This window comes from Diceros bicornis, chromosome 27 (assembly GCF_020826845.1).
Source record: "Diceros bicornis minor isolate mBicDic1 chromosome 27, mDicBic1.mat.cur, whole genome shotgun sequence".
In the NCBI taxonomy this organism is placed as follows: Eukaryota; Metazoa; Chordata; class Mammalia; order Perissodactyla; family Rhinocerotidae; genus Diceros; species Diceros bicornis.
This window is the reverse complement of record NC_080766.1, coordinates 45,569,907-45,591,131: the sequence shown is the minus strand read 5'-3', so window position 1 is coordinate 45,591,131 and position 21,225 is coordinate 45,569,907. Positions and strand designations below refer to the sequence as shown.

General features: G+C 56.7%; 1 protein-coding gene across 4 annotated transcripts in view; it reads left to right on the top strand.

Moving 5' to 3' along the window:
* Nucleotides 1–1,612: 1,612 nt before the first annotated feature.
* The window catches only part of LSS (lanosterol synthase), a 31,271-nt gene continuing 11,658 nt past the window's right edge, over nucleotides 1,613–21,225 (top strand). For 2 of the 4 annotated variants that reach the window (XM_058523312.1, XM_058523311.1), the window contains exons 1-17: nucleotides 1,613–1,682; nucleotides 2,084–2,252; nucleotides 3,004–3,142; nucleotides 5,486–5,594; nucleotides 6,597–6,718; nucleotides 8,446–8,542; nucleotides 10,556–10,691; nucleotides 11,043–11,151; nucleotides 11,771–11,889; nucleotides 13,310–13,407; nucleotides 14,010–14,037; nucleotides 15,611–15,667; nucleotides 16,309–16,380; nucleotides 16,695–16,745; nucleotides 17,415–17,564; nucleotides 18,370–18,466; nucleotides 19,279–19,384. In XM_058523312.1, coding sequence (XP_058379295.1) covers nucleotides 1,669–1,682; nucleotides 2,084–2,252; nucleotides 3,004–3,142; nucleotides 5,486–5,594; nucleotides 6,597–6,718; nucleotides 8,446–8,542; nucleotides 10,556–10,691; nucleotides 11,043–11,151; nucleotides 11,771–11,889; nucleotides 13,310–13,407; nucleotides 14,010–14,037; nucleotides 15,611–15,667; nucleotides 16,309–16,380; nucleotides 16,695–16,745; nucleotides 17,415–17,564; nucleotides 18,370–18,466; nucleotides 19,279–19,384 — 1,673 coding nt within the window. In that variant the 5' untranslated portion in view covers nucleotides 1,613–1,668. The remainder of the gene's footprint in view (nucleotides 1,683–2,083; nucleotides 2,253–3,003; nucleotides 3,143–5,485; nucleotides 5,595–6,596; nucleotides 6,719–8,445; nucleotides 8,543–10,555; nucleotides 10,692–11,042; nucleotides 11,152–11,770; nucleotides 11,890–13,309; nucleotides 13,408–14,009; nucleotides 14,038–15,610; nucleotides 15,668–16,308; nucleotides 16,381–16,694; nucleotides 16,746–17,414; nucleotides 17,565–18,369; nucleotides 18,467–19,278; nucleotides 19,385–21,225) is intronic. The other 2 variants (XM_058523313.1, XM_058523314.1) reach the window with 2 other exon arrangements.

The window sequence follows — 21,225 nt, the reverse complement described above, 5'->3', positions numbered from 1 at the left end:
GGTGTGCATATGTGTTTTTTCTTTTGCAAGCCCCCTGACTTTCCCCTCTGGCTTGCTGTGGTACATGGGCATGGGGTAGGGCTCAAGGGATAGGTACAGAAACGCTCACTGGGCCGGGGTAGTTGTAACCTGATGTCAAGGCTTCTGAGGGGTAGATGAGGAGATGCTGGGGCCATCTGTGGGCTCCTGGAGAAACGCCTTTGGGCCTTCTTCTCCTCCATGTCGGCACTGTTTCCTCTAGTTAGATGCTCTCAACTTTCCCCTCCGTCCTTGGTTTCTGCTGTACACGCCTGCAGGCCCCTCTGCCCCCTACCCCTACCCCCACCCCCAGCTGTCCCTTTCAAGCTTGGTCACTTGCTCTGCCTCCATCTTTCTGATTCCAGCTCAAGACAAGATTGACATAAGGGAAGCCATATTGTGGAAAAGATGCCCTATTTTAACTCTGAATGACCTCTGACTAACCAACCCAGCTGGATATGCACCCTCCAGGAGATCTACCTGCTCTGTAGACTTTATGACCCCTGTTGTACACATACCTCCCAGCTACAATAAGATGATAACTTTGTTCTTTTGAGTTCCCTAGGAATGTGATGACCCCTGAACAGAGAGTCTATGCTGATAGCCATCATCAATGAAAACTAAAAGATCTGGTGTGGCACTCCCAGTCTGTAACACCAGAAGGTCAACATTCCTAAGCCCTCCCCTATAACCCACTGGCCTTTATAACTGCTGTAAGATTTCCTGCCCCCTTACGATGGTTCTTTTGGACACGAGTCGGCCATCTTCCCTCTTGCTAGCAAGCTGTAATAAACTGCCTTTCTTTTCCACCATCTTGCCTCTTGATGAGTGGCTTCTGTCTAGCAGCCAGCAGATCCTGCCCTTTGTGCAGTGACATCTCTCTCTCTTCCCTCTATTGTCAAGGGCTTTCACTTTTAACTTATTCTGGGTACCCCAAAGTTCGAAGGACCCCTCTGAGTGGCTGAGGCTCTCGGTGGGTCTCCTGACGCCCTTGCCTGGCCCTCTCCCTCCCCTGGGCTGGGAGGCTCTTGGCGCCTGTGGTCCAGTTAGGCCTTGGGGGCCTCCCTCACCAGCCCCATCCCCATGGGGGGGAGCCTACCGTCCCCTCACCGCCTCTCCGAGAACCCTTCGCTGCAGTCAGGGGGGCCCGCCGCCCGCGCCCTGACCTCCCGCCTTCCATCTCTCCTCACTCAGCGCCAGCCAGCCGGCCTCCCGGCCCGTCCTCAGGGGCGCAAGCTCTTCCCCGCTCCGGGCCTCTGCCCTCGCCGCCACGTCTGCCCGAGCCTCGCCCCCCACCCTCCCCGCCCTCCGGCCTCGGCGGACCCTCCCCACGCGGCCCCGCCTCAGCGCGCCCCGCCCCGCCCGCGCGCTTGGCCTCGCACCTCGCGCCCCCTGGGCGCTCCCGGGCTCGCGGCGGGACTGGCGGCGCCGCCCCAGGCTCCGCCCACGCCGCGCCGGGGCGCCGCGCTCCACCACTGCGGCGGCCGGGCGCGCGCTGGGCCCACCCCCGCGGCGTTCCCATTGGCTGCGTGGGCATCGGCCCACCGCGCTCCTGCTGTCGGCCGGGGGCGGGCCTACGCGGTGCGCGCGGGCGGGCGGCTGTGGAGTCGCGGCCGTGGGGCGCGGGCGGCGGAGAGCGCGGCGGCCGTCATGACGGAGGGCACGTGAGTCCCCGCGCCCCGGGACCCCGCGGGCGAGGAGGGCGCGGGCGGGGGCGCCGCGGAGGGCCCGTCTGTGGAGACGGGCGGCGCGGGGCCCGGGAGGGGCGGCGAGGGGCGGCTCTGCGGCGCCTGGCGGGGGCGGGGCCGAGCGGAGCCGGCTGGGGTGCGGGTCGGGGTCCGGGGGTAGCGGCAGAGGGCGGAGGTCCGGCTGGCGGGTGTCTCCCCTCTGCGGGGGGGTGACGGGCGGTGGCCAGAGGCAGAAGCGGCGCCGAGGGGCTTCGTTGTGCGAGGCGAGAGCAGCAGTGGCCTGCCCCAGGCTGTCGGAGGGGGCCAGGCCGGGCCCGCTGGGCCCTGCCCTGCCTAGGGACCGGCGAGACGGCTCCTCGCTTGCACGTCGTTTGCAGGTGTCTGCGGCGTCGAGGGGGACCCTGTAAGACAGAGCCCGCCACCGACCTCCGCCGCTGGCGGCTCAGCAATGAGAAGGGGAGGCAGGTGTGGACGTATTTTCAAGAAGAGGAAGACCCTGGACGAGAGCAGACTGGGCTGGAAGCGCACTTACTGGGACTGGACACCGTAAGTGGTCATCTCTGCTTGTCACACAGTGTTCGGGGCGCCACCAGAAACCTGCGGCATCCCTTTCCGTAGCCAGCAGCAGCCAACAGCCAATAGAGGCTTTAAAAAGGTAGCTGAGAAGGGGGGTTTTTCCACTGTTAAAAAAGAAGAGGTGTGTGATGTGTGGCCCGTGCTACAAGTCACCAAAGCTGGGTCCTCCAGAAATCGGTTGAGTGGAGGACAGAGCATGAATCGAGTTGCTTCAGTCTTTTTATCGCTAAGCTGTGTGTAGGAAACTGCTCTAGTTTTGTTTTTGTTCAGGAAAAGGTTTTTGATCCAGTGCATTTCATACAAGAAAGTCAGCTAGTCTCAGAGTATGCAGTGTAAGTGGGGTCTCGCGGTTGAGCCCTGGCGCTATTTGCTGTGCTGTCCCTTGACCCCTTCCAGAGAGAGGGCTGAGTTCCAGGCCTGGGGCTTCAGTGCCCCACCCCAGACTCTTGAGTGCCTGGTTTATATATTTAAGATGTCTTGGAGAAGTTGTGAAAAAATTTGCAAATATGTGACTGGAAAGCAATACTGTGAGAATGTGGAACCGTCCTTTTGTTTTGCTGAGATGCTAATACCGTCATCAAAGAGTTTCAGACTTTTGATTGATACGGGTGAAACTTTTAAGGTAACTCAGATTCATGTTTTGACTTGGGCTGTGAGTAATGACGTCTCCTCTGGTTTGGCTGTAGACCCCCTCAGCTCTCATCTCTTTTCTGCTTTGCAGGGGAGTTACTTTAAGGATTTGCCCAAAGCCCACACGGCCTTCGAGGGGGCTCTGAATGGGATGACGTTTTACATGGGGCTGCAGGCCGAGGACGGGCACTGGGCGGGTGATTACGGTGGCCCGCTTTTCCTCTTGCCAGGTACGAGGGTGCTGCCTTGCCCTGTGGGCGAGGCGACCCCAGGGCCTCCCTGGGGTCCTGGCCTGACCTGGTTCAGGCCATTGGTGAATGTCTGTGATGTGAATGAGCGAGCAGGTGAAAACCCAGGAGCTCACGGGCAAGACGGCTGGGGAGGGTTGCCTTGTGCCTGAGCTGTCCTGGCGTTGGTGCTGGGGGATGGAGTGAAGGCACAGCTGGCCCAGTGTTCTGATAGGGGAAGCAAGGGGTGCTCCAGGGAGCAGAGGAGGAGTGGCTCTTGAATCCCAGTGCAGAAGAGGGGCACTCCAGGTGCAGGGCCTAGGCGATGCAAAGGTGCTGGAGGTGGGCAGGGTGGTGGTGGGGATCTTTAAGTCCTCTGTGGGCGGGCTGGGGAGAGGCCAGGCAGCTTGGCCTGTGCACTCACCCTGAAGGGGTACTGCTGAGGGAGCTCAGGCGGGGTCCTGTAGCTTCAGGTTGGTGAGTTGTAGGAGGATTGCAGTTGGGCCCCCTGGGTACTGAGCTGGTTTGGCTAGACAAGACTGTTTTGCATCCTGGGACTGTTTCTCTAAAGAAATATTCAGCCTCGTAACAGGAAATTCTCTCCTGTGAGATTATGCCAAAGAACTCTTTCCCCTAGTGGGAGAAGCACTGGGAATCTGTCAAGTTTCTGTCTCTGCTTTGACTCCAAGCCTTGCTGCCTGCTGTACTGTACAACATTGTGTCTTCCTGTCCAGGGACCCATGGGCCTATCCTTGGGGGCAAGTCAAGGGGCTCTTTCTTCTCTTGGCCCCACCTGGAGCCTGTTGAGACTCTTCTCAGGGGTCTTCTTAGGGAGGCAGTGACATGGCATTGGCCCGCTCTGACCCTGGGCAAGGTGACAGGATTTCGCCATGCCTCAGCTGCCTCATCTGTGACATGGGGGTGATGAGAATCAGGTTCGGTCATATGTGCGCAGCACCAGACACGCAGTGGCACGTGGTCATTGGGCCGGCTGCACTGTTTTGTGCTTGCTGCTGCAGCTCTGGGCCTGGCCTGTCGGGTCCCTCCCCTGTGCAACTGCACATTGGGGCTTTTCCTCTCCCCTTTCTGGACTCTGGACAGACCGTATTTCTCAGGTTGACAGTGGCCTGTTTGGGGTGCCATACCAGGGTTCTTCCATGGCTGGCTGAGATCTGATTAGTCTTTTTTCCTGCTTTAATTCAGAAAATGCTGTTGGGGTCATGAATCTGTGAAGACGGTTCCCATTTGAGCGTGGCCTGTGTGGCATTGACTATTCGTAGAGGTCTTCATGGGGAGGCAGTGACACAGCATCGGCCTGCTCTGACCGTGGGCAGGGTGACAGGACTTCACCGTGCCTTGACCACCTCATCTATGACATGGGGATGATGAGAATTGAGTTCAGTCATATGTGCATGTATATGCATCACTATGATGAGCACCGACTCTGGGGTCCCACCCCCTGGGCTCCAGCCCCAGTCCCACCACTTAGGGGCTGTGCCTGTTACCTCGCCTATAAAATGGGGAAGACACTGGCTCTGCTTCCTGCCTGTGTGTGTGTTTCCCTGTCTTGACAGCATCATAACTGTTTTGAAAGGAGATAGGCTTGTTTTGGGATGGCTTGTTTTCTGTGAACCTCTGCAGCATCTCTGCATCTAGCTGCCCTTCTTCTAGGGCCTGTCTGTGTGCGGGTGTGTCTGTGTGTGGGTATGTCTGTTTGGGCTTCTGATGCCTCTGAGCTGGAGTAAGGCATCTGTTCTATGGTGTGTTGTGGCCAGGGCCTGCCCTGAGACACCCCTGCGCTGGGTGCCATGGGCATGTGGCTGATGGAGCTGACGAGGGTTGTGGAGTGGAGTGCAGGGGTAGAGGGGCAGCCTGTGAGCACCATGCTCAGGAGGGCCTGGCTGGGAATGGAAAGTTCTAATATTTATTTTTATGTTGTAATATTGGATAATATTGTTGTCCATCTCTCCCATTTGTAAACTGACATATGCCGTTAAAAAATTTATAAAACAGGAAAATATAAATATAAACAAGTAAATGTCACCTCTGGATGACGTTTCTTTCCTAGCAGGTGTGACAATATTGTGGGACCCTGGAATGGCTGGATGGGCTCCACCCACCCCATGTGGGGAGTGTCACATGTGCTGTTGCTGCCGTTCCCTGGGGTCCTGTTCCCAAAGTCTCTGATGGGGCTGGGAGGAATATCCTTTCCAGGCTTGTTTCCATGGAAGGAGGCCCCCTGGGACAGCTCTCTGTCAGGTGGAGTCCTCCTCAAGAGGAAAGGGGCCTGGGCTTAGCAGTGTTGAGTGCCTGCTCCCAGCAGGGAACATCTTTTTTGCCATATAGGCCTCCTGATCGCATGCCATGTGGCGCGCATCCATCTGCCGGCTGGATATAGAGAAGAGATGGTACGGTACCTGCGGTCGGTACAGCTTCCTGACGGCGGCTGGGGCCTGTGAGTCTGCCTGACCCCGTGTCACTGCACACGTGTGAATGCATATGCACATGTGTTGTTATGTAGGAGATGCACCTGTTGAGGAGTAGGGAGAGAACCTGGCAGAAGGGAAGTGAGCTGGAGGCTCTGTGTAGGCTGGGCCTTGGTTTCCCTGGGGGGTCTCAGAACAGGCGGCTGCTCACTTTCTAGGCCTCAGTTTCACAGTTTGTGTTGTAAATGGGTTTCATGACTGGTTGAGAGACTCTTGAGACGCACACACCACAGTGAAAACCATCTGGCTGTTATCACTAAGGCAGAAAGAAATTGTTCTCGACTTGGGTGGCAGCAGGTGGAGCTGGGGCCAGGCAGCCCTCCCCAGGTCTCAGCCCGCCCTTCGATGGTATAGCTCGCCCTGGGAGCAGGGCCCTCCCCAAGGGTGGTCAACTGCCTGCCCCTCCCTCGTTTGGGCTCTGGTGCTTCTTGTCCTACAACCAGGGTGGGCCCCCTCCTGGGTGGGCTAAATCCACACCAGAGGACGGCTAAGCCTGTGCTCGCTTCCTTGATGGGTGGGCCTCTTGAACTTGAGGCCCCAGCTCTCTGGCCTCTGGGTCCCGGCATGTTATGGCAGACTCGAGATCTCACCCATGCCTTCGGATGGGCCCAGGGTTTTCCCTGCCCTGACACGTTGCCTGTGGGCTTTCCTCTGTGGTGCTGTAGTGATGAGTGAGCCTTACATAGTTGGGTAGCTGCCCTGGGACTGGTTGTGTGGATTCAGGTATGGAAGTGTGCAGAGGAGGCAGGCAGGTCCTGCACAGGCAGTTTTGGAACTGCGCAGCTGTCATGGGAGGTGCGTGAACTCCCATGGAGAAGGGCCGTTCTGAATGTTTCTTGTGTTGCCATGTTATGTCAGTGTAGGATGTTTTAGCATTCTTGATTTTCTGAGGAAATTTCACTGAAAGCATTGCTTAATTTCTTAGAAGTAGGGAAAGATGTCATTTTCTCACTCTGTCTCCATTCCCGTAGGCACGTTGAGGACAAGTCCACAGTGTTTGGGACTGCGCTCAACTATGTGTCTCTGAGGATTCTGGGTGTTGGGCCTGATGATCCTGACTTGGTACGAGCCCGGAACATTCTTCATAAGAAAGGTACACCCTGCACAGCGTGTGCTGGATAAAAAGGTCCATGTCCCCTCAGCATCACAGGCTCTTGCAAATGAGAAATAAAAAGATGCCCCTCCACTTAAACCCTGGGCAAGACACATGAGCCGGGAATTCATCAAAGCAGAAATAGATGGAAACTGCCTAACTTTACCAGTATTTTTTTTTTTTTTTGTGAGGAAGACTGGCTCTGAGCTAACATCCATTGCCAATCCTCCTCTTCTTGATGAGAAAGATTAGCTCTGAGCTAACATCTGTGCCCATCTTCCTCCATTTTGTATATGGGACGCTGCCACAGCATGGCTTGATAAGTGGTGTATGGGTCTGCGCCGGGGATCCAAACCTGTGAACCCTGGGCCGCTGAAGTGGAGCGCATGAACTTAACCACTACGCCACCGGGCTGGCCCCTTACCCGTAATTTTGTTAAAAAGCAAATTAAGATAGCTGTATAATTCAGTGTGTTTCACAAATTGGCAAAAACTTACAAACAACAAGCTACTACGTTGCCTGAGGGAGTATTCCTGGTCTGACCTTTCTGGAGGGCAGCCTGGCCACAGAAGAGTAGCAGGAGCCAGTGGAACTCTGCTCGCATCCTCCACAGTCGCCCCCTCCACAGTCACCTTCCTGTGTGTTCTGTGGGGCTTCTAGCGGGTGGCACCTCTCCCTTCACCTGTGGGCTCTGAAGGCGATTAATTACAGCCTTGGGGAGGCTCCATGGCTCCCGCTGCTCTGAGAGCTTTCTCACCCGCCTTCCTCTCATGGACATTCCTCGATCCACCCGTACTCCATCCTGTCAGCTCCTCAAAGCCCTTTCCCACCTCAGGGCTCTGCATGTGCTGCTTCGTCTGCCTGGGACATCCCACCTTCCGACCCCCCCACCCCGCTGCCTTGGGAACTCCTACTTAGCCTTTACCTGGCACCTTCGATGTCACTTCCTCGGGAGCCCTTCCTGACCTCCCAGGCTAGATTAAGCCTCCTGGTGCTCATTCTAACACGACCCTGCATTCTTCTTCATATGTTTTACTCTTATAATGAATTCATCACTAGCCTCTAGTCTCATCGGCCTGAATTCTCAAGGCTGCTTTCTGGTTCCTTGCCTGTGAAGGAGTGTTTTTGGGCCAGGCTTCCCTAGTAGCTTCCTGGGTCTTTGACTTCCACACACATGGGTTTGGGGTGAGGCCTCCTTGTGAAGCATGTCTAGGACAGTGTTTCTGTGCCTGTGACTGGTGCTGTTGGGAGTGGCTTCATTGTGGGGCCACAGGTGTTGTCAATAGCCATATTGGAGTCCAGACCATCTGCTGAGTGGGGATACACAGGTCAGGGGCAGCTAGGCGTGGCCTTGAGAGGGAGAAGGCCAAGTGTGCGTGCTCACTTCCCCTCATCACTTTCTCCAGGCCCATGTGGACATGGGCTGCTGTGTACGTCTGGGCCCCTCACTTTCCCAGGTAGCTGCCATTGTGTGCTTCTCCCCGGGCAGTAGGGGCTGCGAATGCCTCTCCTGGGGCTGGACACACTCATTCTGGGGAAGCCACTGGTTCCTCCAGCAGCGGCTGTGGTGTTGGGCAGTCCTGAGCTCCTCTGGAACCTGCTTCTCACGGGGGTTGGAGGATCCTTAGCAGGTTGCCTTCAGTTCATGAAAGAAGGGGCGCACAGGATTCCTGAGGGGTTAGTCTGCAGTTAGAAGCAGATGTTATGGGCCTGTTCTCTCTCTGCAGGTGGTGCTGTGGGTGTGCCATCCTGGGGGAAGTTCTGGCTGGCTGTTCTGAACGTTTACAGCTGGGAAGGCCTCAACACCCTGTTCCCAGAGATGTGGTATGCTTGCCCCTCTATGGTTGATTTGGTGGCTGAGTCGCCACTGCCTCACTGAGTGGAGTGATGGGGCCCTGGGTCACTTGCCTGTTACACAGATGAGAGACAGTCCATTCTGTGGAGTGTTGTGGTGTTAGGCTCCTGGCGGAGGCCCTGCTTGGCTGAATCCTACAGATGGACAGAAGGGGTTCCCAGTTGGGCAGGAGAGGGGGAGGCCATGTGGGGTTGGGCCATGTGGCAGGCGGGTGGGGCCCTGTGGGGCTGATTGCAGAACCACTGGTGTGGGAAGTGGGTGCATAGACGAAGTGATTGCATCTTGTTATTACGGACCTCTTGAGCATCTCTAGAAGCAGAGAAGAGAAGGTACCGAGCTGGCGCACCCTCAGCAGCACAGCAGTTGGGGTGTACTTTGCCCTCTCACCTTCCCCTTGTTAAAGTGAATCCCAGACATCATACTTCACCTGTGAACACTTCCTTGTGTATCTTTAAAAGATAATCTTTGTTTAACAGAACCATGATGCTGTTTAAATGCTGAGCAAAATGAACACTAATACTTTATTGTCTGTTACCTGTAACCAGCGTCTGTTAACATTTTGTGAATATCTAATGGAAGCTTTGGACATCCTCCCCAGAAAACATTCATTCATGTATAAGTACCCCAGTGTCACCTTCAGGAGAGGAGACCCCTGGAACCATGGTGGAGCTCAGCAGAGCCCCTGCCTGCCCCTGGAGCAGTGTCAGAGGGTCAGGGTCCCCCCAGGTAGCTGTCAGGGAGGTTGGGGGGCTCTTGTGTTACAAGGTGACTTTGATGGAGGAAAGGTGGTGCAGGGTGAAGGAGCCAGTCAGGAGATGATAGCAGGGTCCTGATGAAGGAGCCAAGGGCCCAGCCTCCACAGCCACGAGGCAGTGATGGAGGCAGAGGGATGGCGAGGTGAGGTGGGGAGGCAGGGTGCTGTTACCCAAGGCTGGCCCCTGGGGAAGAGGCGGGAGGTGTTCTGGGACCGTTCCAGCATTTCCTACTGGCAGGCTTGCCGGCTGGACCGTGGACCTGCCCGTGTGTAAGGGGCGGGCAGAGGAAGGCACTGAGCCGGTGCCAGGAGGGGTGTGTGTGTCAGGCCGATGTCTGGTGTCGAGGAGGACTGTGTTGTCCGTGCCACCCCCGTGGTGGGGCCCTGGCAGTCGGTGCTGGGTTTCGAGGTAACTAGAGCACTGCTGATCTTTGCTGGAGTAGTTTTGGAGGGGGGTGAGCTAGAGGGTGAAGGGCAGGTGTGTAGGATGGAGAACCAGACCCTGAACCACTCCAGCTGGAGAAAAGCTGGAAACATTACCTAAAATGTAAAAAAATACCCTTTAAACTAAGTGGGGGAGCCCTCAGGACAGTGAGGGAAGTGGCCAGGGGTGGTGGGGGCTGGTGGATACCTGCCCGACTCGCACAGTTGGGAGCAGGGAATGTGCAGTCAGCTCTCCGCAGCCTCCCTGTGCCCTCATACATGAGAACAGGAGGCTAAAGGGATAGGGTGGAGATAAGACCCCAGGTGCACCGACCGGGAAGCTGGAGCGATCAAAGACTCAGGCCTTGGGAAGATGTAACAGTCCTAAAGGTTTTTAGATAAACTTTATTCTGGAATAATTTACCTTTTCCAGAAAGTTGCAAAGATCATCCAGAGCATTCCTGTAGACCCCTGCGCCGTTTCCCCGTTATTAACATTTTATGTTACTGCGGTCTGTGTGTCACAACTGAGAAACCCACAGACATTCCTGAACGTTGAGGAGATAGGTCTCCTGGTTTTGGGATGCGTCTGGCTGAATCAGGAGGAGGAGTTGTCAGCTCTCTGCGGAGTGCCCCTGGGAGGGTTTGACCGCACCCCACGGGAGCACGGCTGTGAAGTGCTGGCATCTGTGCCGACTTGGTCCAGGGATAGCCGTCCACCCTGTATCCATGCTTAGAAGGGCCTGGAGCTGCAGTGGTGGCAATGCAGGTGCTGGGGGTTGCCTCCTGATATGCTGTCCCCCTAGGCTGTTTCCTGATTGGGCACCTGCACATCCCTCCACGCTCTGGTGCCACTGTCGGCAGGTTTACCTGCCCATGAGCTACTGCTATGCCATCCGGCTGAGCGCTGAGGAGGACCCGCTGGTCCAGAGCCTCCGCCAGGTGAGCAGCCCTGGGCCTCAAGTCACCCTTCAGTCCGACTGCACAGGCCTGCACGCCTGGGACCCGCAGAGCTGAGCCCCCTGGAGTTAGGGTGGAGCCTCCACTGCCCTGTCCCATCACTGCCCAGGGGAGCTTGTGCGGCAGGGTGAGCTGCGGCTATCTTCCAGTGTCTTTGAGGGGTGCAGGGCACCGGTGAGCAGAGTCCTGGCCCACAGTGTGTCCCCAGGAAGCAGGCCCTGAGATGGCGTTGGGGTACAGGATGTTCATTCGGGCATGCCCTTGGGAAGGAGGAGAGACAGAGGGAGGAGACCAGCTGTAGGCAGACCGGGCTGAGGCATTGCTGCCCTGCAGGAGCTCTACGTGGAGGACTATGCCAGCATCGACTGGCGGGCACACAGGAACAGCGTGGCCCCTGACGAGCTGTACACGCCACACAGCTGGCTGCTCCGCATGGTGTATGGTGGGTGCTTCCTGAGGGGCTGTCATTTGGGTCCTGTGGTGAGCAGGGAGGGCTGGCCGTGCACGCCTCATGTCCAGCGACCTGCCCTGTCCTTGCCCTTTGGGTAAGCCTGGGGCTTGGGCTCCCAGACAAGAGGATTCTGAGCTCAGGGCCTTGGAGGGGCCCGTCGTTCCTTCCGTGGGGGAGAGAAGGGGAAGGACCCTGTGCAGCCTCCCCTTTGAGGCCAGCACAGGGTGCCGTGTGTGGAAGCAACTGTGATCCCTCACTCATTTGTTCGTTCGTTCACTCACTCATTCCGCAGATGGGCACTGGGCACCTCTGTGCCAGGCCCTCGGGTGGGAGCTGGGTCCCTGCCCTGGTCAATGCTGAGAAGCAACCAGGCTGGGTTTCCACTCTCTGGAGACCACCCTGAACACCACTGCAGGGCCAGGGCAGGATAGCACACCAGGATGTCGGGGAGGAGCAGGCTGCATGGGTGCAGTGAGGGGCGATGGAGGACGGAGGAAGGAAGGGCCCAGATACTGTGCGGGGCGCCTTGCCGTCGGGTCCGTGCTTGGGCCGAGCTCATGCCAGGACCTGCTGTCTGTGCCTGACGCCCCTGATACCCTTGACCCTGCAGTGATCCTCAACCTGTACGAGTGCCACCACAGTGCCAGCCTGCGGCAGCGGGCCGTCCAGAAGCTGTACGAGCACATTGCGGCTGACGACCGCTTCACCAAGTGCATCAGCATTGGCCCGGTCAGTGCCCGCTGCCCACCGGTGTCTGGGTCTGGGGTGGGCACCCTCCTGCAGCTCCTGGGTGGAGCGAGGACCCGGATGGGAGGCCCGGAGGTCACTCTCCGTGGAGCTGGGAGTACGGGTCTCTCCAGAGGCCGGGTCTCCCACCAGAGCCTGGCAGACCTTTATTTGGGATGTGGCCCCCCGATCTCATCCCTGACCCGTGCTTGTCCCTCCTCCCACCCCCATCACCTGGTATGTCTGGAGGCTGCTCCTTGAGACCACTTCCCGAGACCTTTCCCCGGTGGGGAGGGGTGCTTTTCCTGCCTGGATGCTCTCCCCTTCCCCACCCCTGGTAACCCACCGTCTGCCCTTCTCTTATTGGGGTTAGGGTGCCAGGGGTGCATGGGTTCCATTTCTGGTTCCTGCGAGTCTGGTGACTGGGAACTCTCACTTCTGAGCTTCTGGACTCCTGACTTGGCTTTGCCTTGTGGGGCCATGAGGCCCAGCAGAGGCCAGGGGTGGACACACATGCAGGGCAGTGTGTCCCAGTGGCCAGACACACACTGGCTGGCGCAGGGTGGGGGAGGCCGGCTCATAGCTGTGGGGCCGCCGTGCAGGAGGCAGAGTTATCGTAAGCCCCCGAGTGGGCCATGACCGCAGCCTCTGTGCCATGCTGGATCAGCCCACAGGTTCTTTGGGTGAACCCAGTTGGTACAGTGTCACTGAGCCCCACTCCCAGCCGTGCCTCTTGGTGTTTTCTGGGTCTCATGACCCAGTGAGTGGTAAACCCTGATGTCGCACGGAGTAGCCAGTTGTTTTCTTTTTAGCAGCAACATGGTTCCGTGGGGGCTTCAACTTAACGCTTCATAAAGCACGTCTGACTTGTTAGAAATGCGATTTTTGGATCTTGACTTCAGAGATCTCAAAATAGAAGATACAGGCTTTTAGTGCCTTTTGCTCTGAGTAGCAGTCCCTGCCACACAGGGCTTGTCCCCACATCTCTCCTGGGTTCCTCAGATGGTCCTATCCCCTCAGACCCCAGAGTCAGCTAAGGCAGTTCAGGACGTGCCACACTCCACATGCCCCCCGGGGGCCTCCAGCCGTGCCCATGACCCTCATGGCGGTTCTGCTCGGTTACCAGCTGGCTCAGCTCACGCTGCCTCTTGTGGGCCGCCCCGCCTCCTCCTTGTGTGCAGGCGCCTTGGCCCCCTCCTGCCTCCCTCAGAGGGAGACTGTTTCCTGGGGCTTAACTGTGGCTAGGTCTCTTGCTCTCGGGGCCTGGAAGCAGTGAGTGCTCGGGAAATGCGAGTTAGAGCAGAAGGCATCTGGCCCGGAGCGAGGCGGTACTGGGGCCTCAGTGGGGTCGAGCTGCAGCCCTCCCACCTGAGAGCTTGCTGCAGGTCTGGGCAGAGCCCTGACAGGCCCATGTCTCCTGCAGATCTCAAAGACCATCAACATGCTCGTGCGCTGGTATGTGGACGGGCCAGCCTCCCCTGTTTTTCAGGAGCACGTCTCTAGGATTTGTGATTACCTCTGGTGAGTGCAACAGGGAAGGGCCTGACTGGTTGGCGTCATGCATGGTCCCTGACAGACGTGGCTGAGAGCTGAGTGCAGACACGCATGGGGGCCTCTCTTGGCGAGGGTGCCGTGGTGTCTTGAGTAATGCTTAGAACCAGGAGTTTTAGGGTTTCTGGAAGCTGATGAAGGTTGCTTTGAATTAAAAGATTTGCCACCTAGCAGAAACTTCGGGTGGTTCCGGAAGGTACAGCTAGGAAGCCTGTGGATGGATGGGGGCAGGTTCAGGTGAATGTCAGGAAGGCCTGTTGACAAAGAGAGCTGGTAAGTCATGGATTGTGCTCCAGAAGTGGGGCTCCTGTTACACAGGGACCACGGAGGGCAGGTGTGGCCCAGTGTGGCCCACGGCAGGGAGTCCTGTGTTTTGAGGGATGCCCTCTTCCCTCTGGTAGCCGCGGTAGAGCCTCCTTGTGTCACCCCTGTCGAATGTGAGCTCAGGGAAGCCATGCGATGCACCCATGGCAGTGAGCAGGCTGCTGTCTTGGGTGTGGGCTGTGGAGGGCCGCCTGACTTACAGCTCCTTGTCCATTGCTCCCTGACCTGGGCTTTTCTCATCCTCACAGGCTGGGCCTTGATGGTATGAAAATGCAGGTAAGTGCAGCAGGGCCACAGGCGCTTGCTTCCATTACTACCATTCCTGCCTTTTGGGTCTAAGATTCAAAGATCACTCCTCATGAGTTCTGGCTGTATGTGGTGGGTGGCTGCAAGTCCCCTCAGTCCTGCACCTGAGGGGATACCCTTGGGCATTTCCTGGGTGTGTGCCATCTGGCAGGGATGCCGAGAAGCGCCCAAGGGGTCGTGGGAGAGCTGAGGGTCTGTAGCTACCCTGTGGGAGCAGAGCAGTCTGTAAACCAAAGCAGTTCAGAGCTGCAGGTCAGGAGGGGACAGGTGTCACACGCAGTTCTCAGTGGGCCAGCCCAGTTCTGCTGCAGGACGGTTGACCGCGGGGCTCACACACCGCGTCTGTCTAGCAGAGAGCAGGGGAGCAGGAGGCTTCGGGTAGGGGGAGAACGTGTGCCCTTGTGGCCCTCCAGCTGAGCACATGCAGGGCCTCCCGCCTGTAAGGGCTTGTGGCCGGCATCCCCCGGTTCTGAGATGCAGTCCCACGTGCTCCTTCTCCACGACTTTGCACTGTTTGGCTGATTCCCAGTGTTCTGATATTGGAGATGGTGTTCTGGCACTGTCACCCCCCACCCCGGCTTATTTCCTGTGCATGACCCTGGGGGTGGGGGTGCCAGATCACAGGGCATTCCTGGCTGCAGGGGCCCTGGGGGCAGTGAGCCTGGAAGCCGTAGGGCCACCCCACGGGGGTTTGTCTGCTGTCACCCGCCTGGCTCAGTGTGGAAATGCAGAGCCTCCAGCAGTGTCCTTGGGTCACACAGGCAACTGGGCCTTTTGGGGCAGGCCCAGTGGGATACTGAGCACCCTTCCTTCCCTCAAGTGTCCGCCTGGACCTGACCTAGCTGCTTCTTTTGGGCCCCGTATTTTCTGCAAACTGGTGGTTAGACCCTGAGGCTTGATCCGTTTCAGGTTTCTTTTGGCCGGGTGGCTGTCTTTGTGCAGTGTGTTCTTTCCACACGTGGTCCCGCAAGGCCGCGATGTCTGGGCACCATCCGCACTATCTGCGTGTCTGTCACTGTCCAGCTCTGCCTCACTGGGGTTTGGCTTCTGGTGCGACCAGAGTGTCGACCAGTGAACCAGGCTCCCAGGGTGGGATTTGAGGGGGGCCTTCCCAGCCCTGTCGAGGCCTCAGCCAGGCCCCACCACCTCTGGGCATCCTCGGAAGTCGGGGGTGGTCACCACTGTGGGGCGTGAGGCTGTCATCGGGTGGGTGGGCAGTGGAGGCCACAGGTGGTGGTCATCCGAATCCTAGATGTGCCCTGAGAGAGTCCTGTCCTGGCTGGTGGCCCAGTGCAGGCAGGTGGGGCTCTCTGACCTGTGTCCATCTGCAGGACCAGCCCTTCTCAGGCCCTTGCAGGCTTTGAGGAGTGCGCAGAGCCCAGAGCCTGGGGTCAGGAGTCACCTGGGCTCCCACCTCTTTTTATGAGCTGGAGGGAGCCCCTTAACCCCTCGGTGCCCCAGGCTCCTGTCAGATCCCAGGAGGCGGTGGGTGGGTGGGAGGACGCTGCAGCAGCTTCTGTAATGGCTCATCCTTTCCATGCAGGGCACCAACGGCTCCCAGGTCTGGGACACGGCATTTGCCATCCAGGCGATGCTGGAGGTACGTGGCTCTGTCTCCTGGTTCTTCAGCCTCCAGCTGACCTTCTGGTGTGTTCACCCCTGCACCCAGCACAAACTTGGCACTGCTGACCCTGACTCTGTGCTTACCTGAGGCCTCTGGCGATGGTCTCACCAAGGCGGTGGTCCCACCAGCAGCTCTGGGTGGTGGGCTGGTTTGAAGGCTTCAGGAGCAGGAAGCCTCATGAGGGCTGTTCCTGAGGAGACATGGCAGTGGGGGTTTCTAGAAGTGGGAGTGGGCTCCAGGCTCTTCTCAACTGCTTGTTACAAATACTTCTGAGCGCATACTAGAGAGAAACAGGAGCATGTTTGTATGCTGGTGAGAATGGGGTTGCTGGAATTCTGGAGAGCCCTGGGAAGGGGTCTGGGTTCCATGAGTGCCTGCCTTAGATGGGGGGTACCTCTGGGCGCTGGTTGGGGCAGGTGTGGTGCGGTGTCTTCTGCTCGCTTCATTTCTCCATCATGTCTTTCGGACTTGTCGGCAGAAACCCAAGCACCCTGAGACTTGGGTGGGTTTGCTCCTAGTTCCCAGTGGTGGCAAGACGTAGCCAGGATAGTCTGGGAACCAGTTCCCCCGTGTAGGCTTGTGCCAGTGAGTGGCTCAGCCCCTGTTCTCTCTTCCAGGCAGGTGCACAACATCGGCCCGAGTTTTCGTCCTGCCTGCAGAAGGCACATGAGTTTCTCCGTATCTCACAGGTGAGGCTGAGTCTGGCCTGTGCCTGGGGGGCGTGGGGAGCCCTCCTACCGGCAGGGGTGCCCCCTCGCCCTGCCCTCTCCAGCTCAGGGTGAGCCCTGGTAGTGTTTCCCTCGCAGTGGGTGGAGGCTCTGGGTGGTGAGCTGTGTGGGTGATGCCTTGAGGGTCCCTTCTGGCACTGATGGTGGGCAAGAGGGTAGCAGCACTGGGTGCCCCCGTCCTGCTGTGCTGGTCCCTCCCTGCGCTGGTGTCTGTGTACAGTGGTGACGTATTCCCTTCTCTTACTTTCCACATGTGCCCCTTGGATGCTGCCCAGATCCCAGACAGCCCCCCCAACTACCAGAAGTACTACCGCCAGATGAACAAGGTACCACGGGCTGACCCCACCCACCCCTGGTTGGCTGGGCCTTGCCTTCGAGGGGGGCTCTTCGCTCAGCTTCTTGGGGCTTCCTGCTCTGATGGACACACGGTGTGGGATCCCACCAACGCCCTTAAGATATCCCTGACCAAGGAATTGTGTACGAATGAGGTAGCTGAGGCATATGGGGTTTCTGCGTGCCACCACATCACACGCTGTGTGCACAAAAGTGTCCGTGCCTCAGAGACATTGTCAGACAGCAGCACGTACAGGTGTTGAATCAGCTATCAGAATGTGAACTAGAATGTCGGGGCGGGCAGAGGGAGGAAATGGCAGTTTCTCCTCCGTTGTGTGTGAGGGCGTGGACACAGCGTGGCTGCATGCTCACGGTGGGTTGGGAGGGGGCCTGCGGATGTTTCTGGTGCCCACCCTACAGTGGAGTCTGAAGGCAGTGATGGGTAGAGGCTGTAGTCCTGTGGGGGTCCTTGTGCTGGAAACTGGAGGCCTGTCCGTATGTGTGTGGCTTGGGGCTGCGGCCATACCGTCATGGTGGATGGGCCTCTGCCTGAGCTGTGGCTCTGCACGAGTGAGGAAGGTGCCGTGGCCTCGGGTGGACCCGAAGACTAGGGTATGGGCTCGACCCTCAGCCCTGGCAGTCACAGGTCCCGCATCTTCCAGGGTGGCTTCCCCTTCAGCACGGTGGATTGTGGCTGGATCGTTGCTGACTGCACAGCTGAGGCCTTGAAGTCCATCCTTCTCCTGCAGGAAGAGTGTTCCTGTGTCACCAGGCATGTCCCAGGAGAGCAGCTCTTCGATGCTGTTGCTGTGGTGAGGCTGCTGGGCGTGGGGCTCTGGTCCTGGGCACTGAGGGTGCTGTCATGCAGAAGTCCGAGCCACCCCACCACAAACCCTCAGGTCCTGTTAGTGCTGCATGGGAGGTGTGCACTTGCCTCCACTGCCCATGGGTTCTGTCTGGGCAAACACTCCAAGCCGGGCGGAGGGGGCCCATCCTCTGATGGCACCTGTTTGGAGAACTGTGAACTGTGCTGGGCCAGCAGGGGGCCCTATCTGGGTGTGTGCACAGCCCTGTGCTCCCCTGATGGGTGTGCGAGCTGGCGTCCTGGGCCCAGCCCCAGGGGTCGGGGGGGCCTGGATAGACCCTGACCAAGGGGTGGCTGCTGCAGCCCCGAGTTTTCTCTCCGGTTCTGAAGGCTCACAGACCCAGTCGCTCTCCACGGGCCTCCCCGGGGAGATCTGGCAGTCTTCACTGGCTGCCTGAAGAAAAGATGAGAATTTCAGTGTGTTTTTGTGCAACATCCTTTTAGCACTTCCAGTTTTTGTGCATGTTTTATAACAGAGATCATATAGTTCGACAGTACTTAGATGATTTATAAATGGGTAAGCACGCACTTGTGGGCTGTGTTCCCAGATGGTCACTCATGGAGTACCGATCGATAAAGGTTGCAGCCCACTATTCTGAGCCCCTGAGGGTCTTGGCTTAATGTAAAAACCAGCTCCCTGTTCCCCATTCCTGCCCCATTGATTCTTAGCCTTGGAGTGCTTCTGGAAAGCTCCACAGCCTGTGGGGTCCCACACATGCTCACTTCTCTGGATGTTCTGTCTTTGGTTTTAGTTGCTGAACATGAGAAATCCTGATGGAGGGTTTGCCACCTACGAGACCAAGCGTGGGGGACGCTTGCTGGAGCTGCTGAACCCCTCGGAGGTCTTCGGTGAGTAGTCCACAGTGTGTGGCGGACAAACCCAGGGCCTGTGTGCCCTGAGGTAGATTTGCCAACCAGAACCCTGAGTTCTTTCCCCTGGCGGGGGCAGTGCCAACAAAGGCCCTGGCTGCTGATGGCAGATCCTTTAAGGAGTGTTCTGTGCTCCTCAACCTCCAAGAGTGGTGTAGTGTTTCCTGGTTGTGGATGGAAAAGCTGCAGTTGGTGGAGGATTCGGTGGGAGGCACACCCAGCTCTCGGGCCTGGGCCTGGGATGGCTCCTGCTCTGTCCTCTGTGGGGGCCGCCCTGTCTTCTGAGCGCTCCTCACGGAGCCTAGGGCACCTCGCAGGGAGGTGTCAGGGGGACCTACTGGCCATGTGTCCTCTGTGCTGTGTCGTGCTTTGGTCTGCAAGGGTAGGTTCTTTACCCTGGTCTACCTTTGCATGCCCTTGGACCCCTTCTTTTGGGTCTCCATTTATCTTGCTCCTATAGCTGTCAAACATGTTCCAGTGGAGGGCTTTTTGGGGTGGGGTGCAGCTCTGCTGTGTGCCCCTCACCTCCCAGCTGTGGCCTTGCTGTCCCATGGCACAGATGGGTCTGCAGGTCATCCACGTCAGTGCCGCCCTCCCACCTGGTGGCCGTGTTGCCTGGGCCGGTGCTAGTGGTGCCTTCCTGGCTTCCTCTGGAAGTTGGTCAGGCTCTCAATCTGTCATATAGCGTCTGCACGTTCCGGCTCTCTTGTTCATCACTGTTTGGCCTGAATTGCCAAATGTGGTGGCCAAGGTGAAGCTCACACACCTCGATCCTTCCTTCCCTTTCCCAGGGGACATCATGATCGACTACACGTATGTGGAGTGCACCTCGGCCGTGATGCAGGCACTGAAAGTTTTCCACAAGCACTTTCCGGACCACAGGCCCGAGGAGATCAGGTAGGGATGGCAAAGGGGGCCACCAGCTCAGGGTCCTGAGCTCAGACGCTGCCAACCGTGGTCCAGAGCAGGTTGTTCTCTAACTTAGGGTGCTGGGGTGGGAGGTCCCTCGCAACAAGGGGACTCTTGGAGTAAAACTCACTTATGCTCTTGAATCCCTGAGGTGTATCAAATATGTGTACTGGGCCTCAGGTAGCACAGTTGTAACACAAAATCGAATAATTTTTCACATCTTAATGTTAAAAACAAGACACGTACCCCCAACCCCACCTGTGTCCAGATAAACAGTAGTTGTTAAAGAAACCTTTCCTGTTGACGTCTGGTGCTCGCACAGAGAAGTGCACACATCCTGTGCGTGGCACTGGATGAGGCATCGTGACATGGACACACCTCTGTGACCTTGTCAGGCAAACACATGTTACCAGAAGCTCGCCTCCTGGTTCTCCGGGGGCCGCTTGGATCCTGCACAAGTGGAATCCCACAGTGGGCCTCGTGGGTGTGGCCTCCGTCGCTCGACCTCGTGCTCGTGAGGCTGAGCAGGCAGCTGGTGGAGGCACTTCACTCTCTCTGCTGTCAGCCTGTCTGTGGATGCAGCTGCCACACTATATCCACACGCTTGTTGTGTGTCCTGGGGGACCTCTCAGTGGGCTCTTGTGAATCGTCCTGCTGTGAACACTCGTGTGCTTGTCTTTTGGGGCACAGAGGTACCGATTTCTTGTGGGATGTAGACTTAGGAGTGGGTTTGCTGTGTTATGGGGTGTACTCCTGTGCAGTTTTTGTAGATTCTCCTTCATCCTGGTGTGATTCCCTTGTTTCATGGTAAACCTGGTATAGACTCAGCTTGGTCATGATGTACGTTCCTTTTTGTATATCATTGGATTCAATTTGAGAAGTATTTTGTTGAGGATTTTTACAACTGTGGTTATAAGAGAAACCGGTTTGTAACTTTCCTTTCTTATAACGTCCTTATCAAGTTCTCCTGTGGAAGGTCATGCTGGACTCATGAGATGAGTTGGAAATATTTTCTTTTTGTATTCTCTAGAAGAGTTTGTGAGATTTGTGCTATTTCTGCCTTACGTGCTTAGGAAAATTCACTGGAGAATCCAGCTGCGCCTGGAGTGTTCTTTGAAGAAAAGTTTTTAATTTTTAATCAGGAGTTCAATTTCTTTACTAGTTACACGACTGTAGATTTTCTTCTATTTCTTTTTGTGTCAGTTTTGGGGATTTTTCCATTTCAACTCTATTTTGTATCGATTGGCACAGAGCTGTTCAGTGTCATCTTGAATGGCTGTGCGTCTGTCTTCATTTTCCTTCCTGACAGTGGCGACTTGAGTCTGTTCCCCACTCGTAGTTTATCAGTCTTAGTAATCTTTTTGAAGAAACCATCTTTTAGTCTTTGATTCTATCTGGTATACATTTATTTGCTTTTTTAATGTGTTTATTTTTTGTTTCATCTATTTTTGCTCTTGATTTTTTTCTACTTTATTTCTTTTTCTAACTTAAGTGGATACCTATGTAAATGATTTTCAGGCTTTCTTTCTAAATGTGTACTTAAGTCTATAAATAAGTTTTGATATATCATTCAATTAAATTATTTTCCAGTTCTATTGTGAATTCTTCTCTGGCCCATGAGTTATTTAGGAGTATGTTGTTTTATTTCCAAAAGAATTGGAGGATTTTCTAGTTGTGTTTTTGCTGGTTTCCTTCTGTTCTAGCAGGTGGTGCAGCCACAAGGGGGCACTGTGTCGAGTCTTCCTTTTGTCACCCAGGCCTGTCCGGCCCCCGGCCACGTGCTGTGCTGTAGTTGATCTGTAGTCCTTTCTTCTGGGCACAACTTGTCC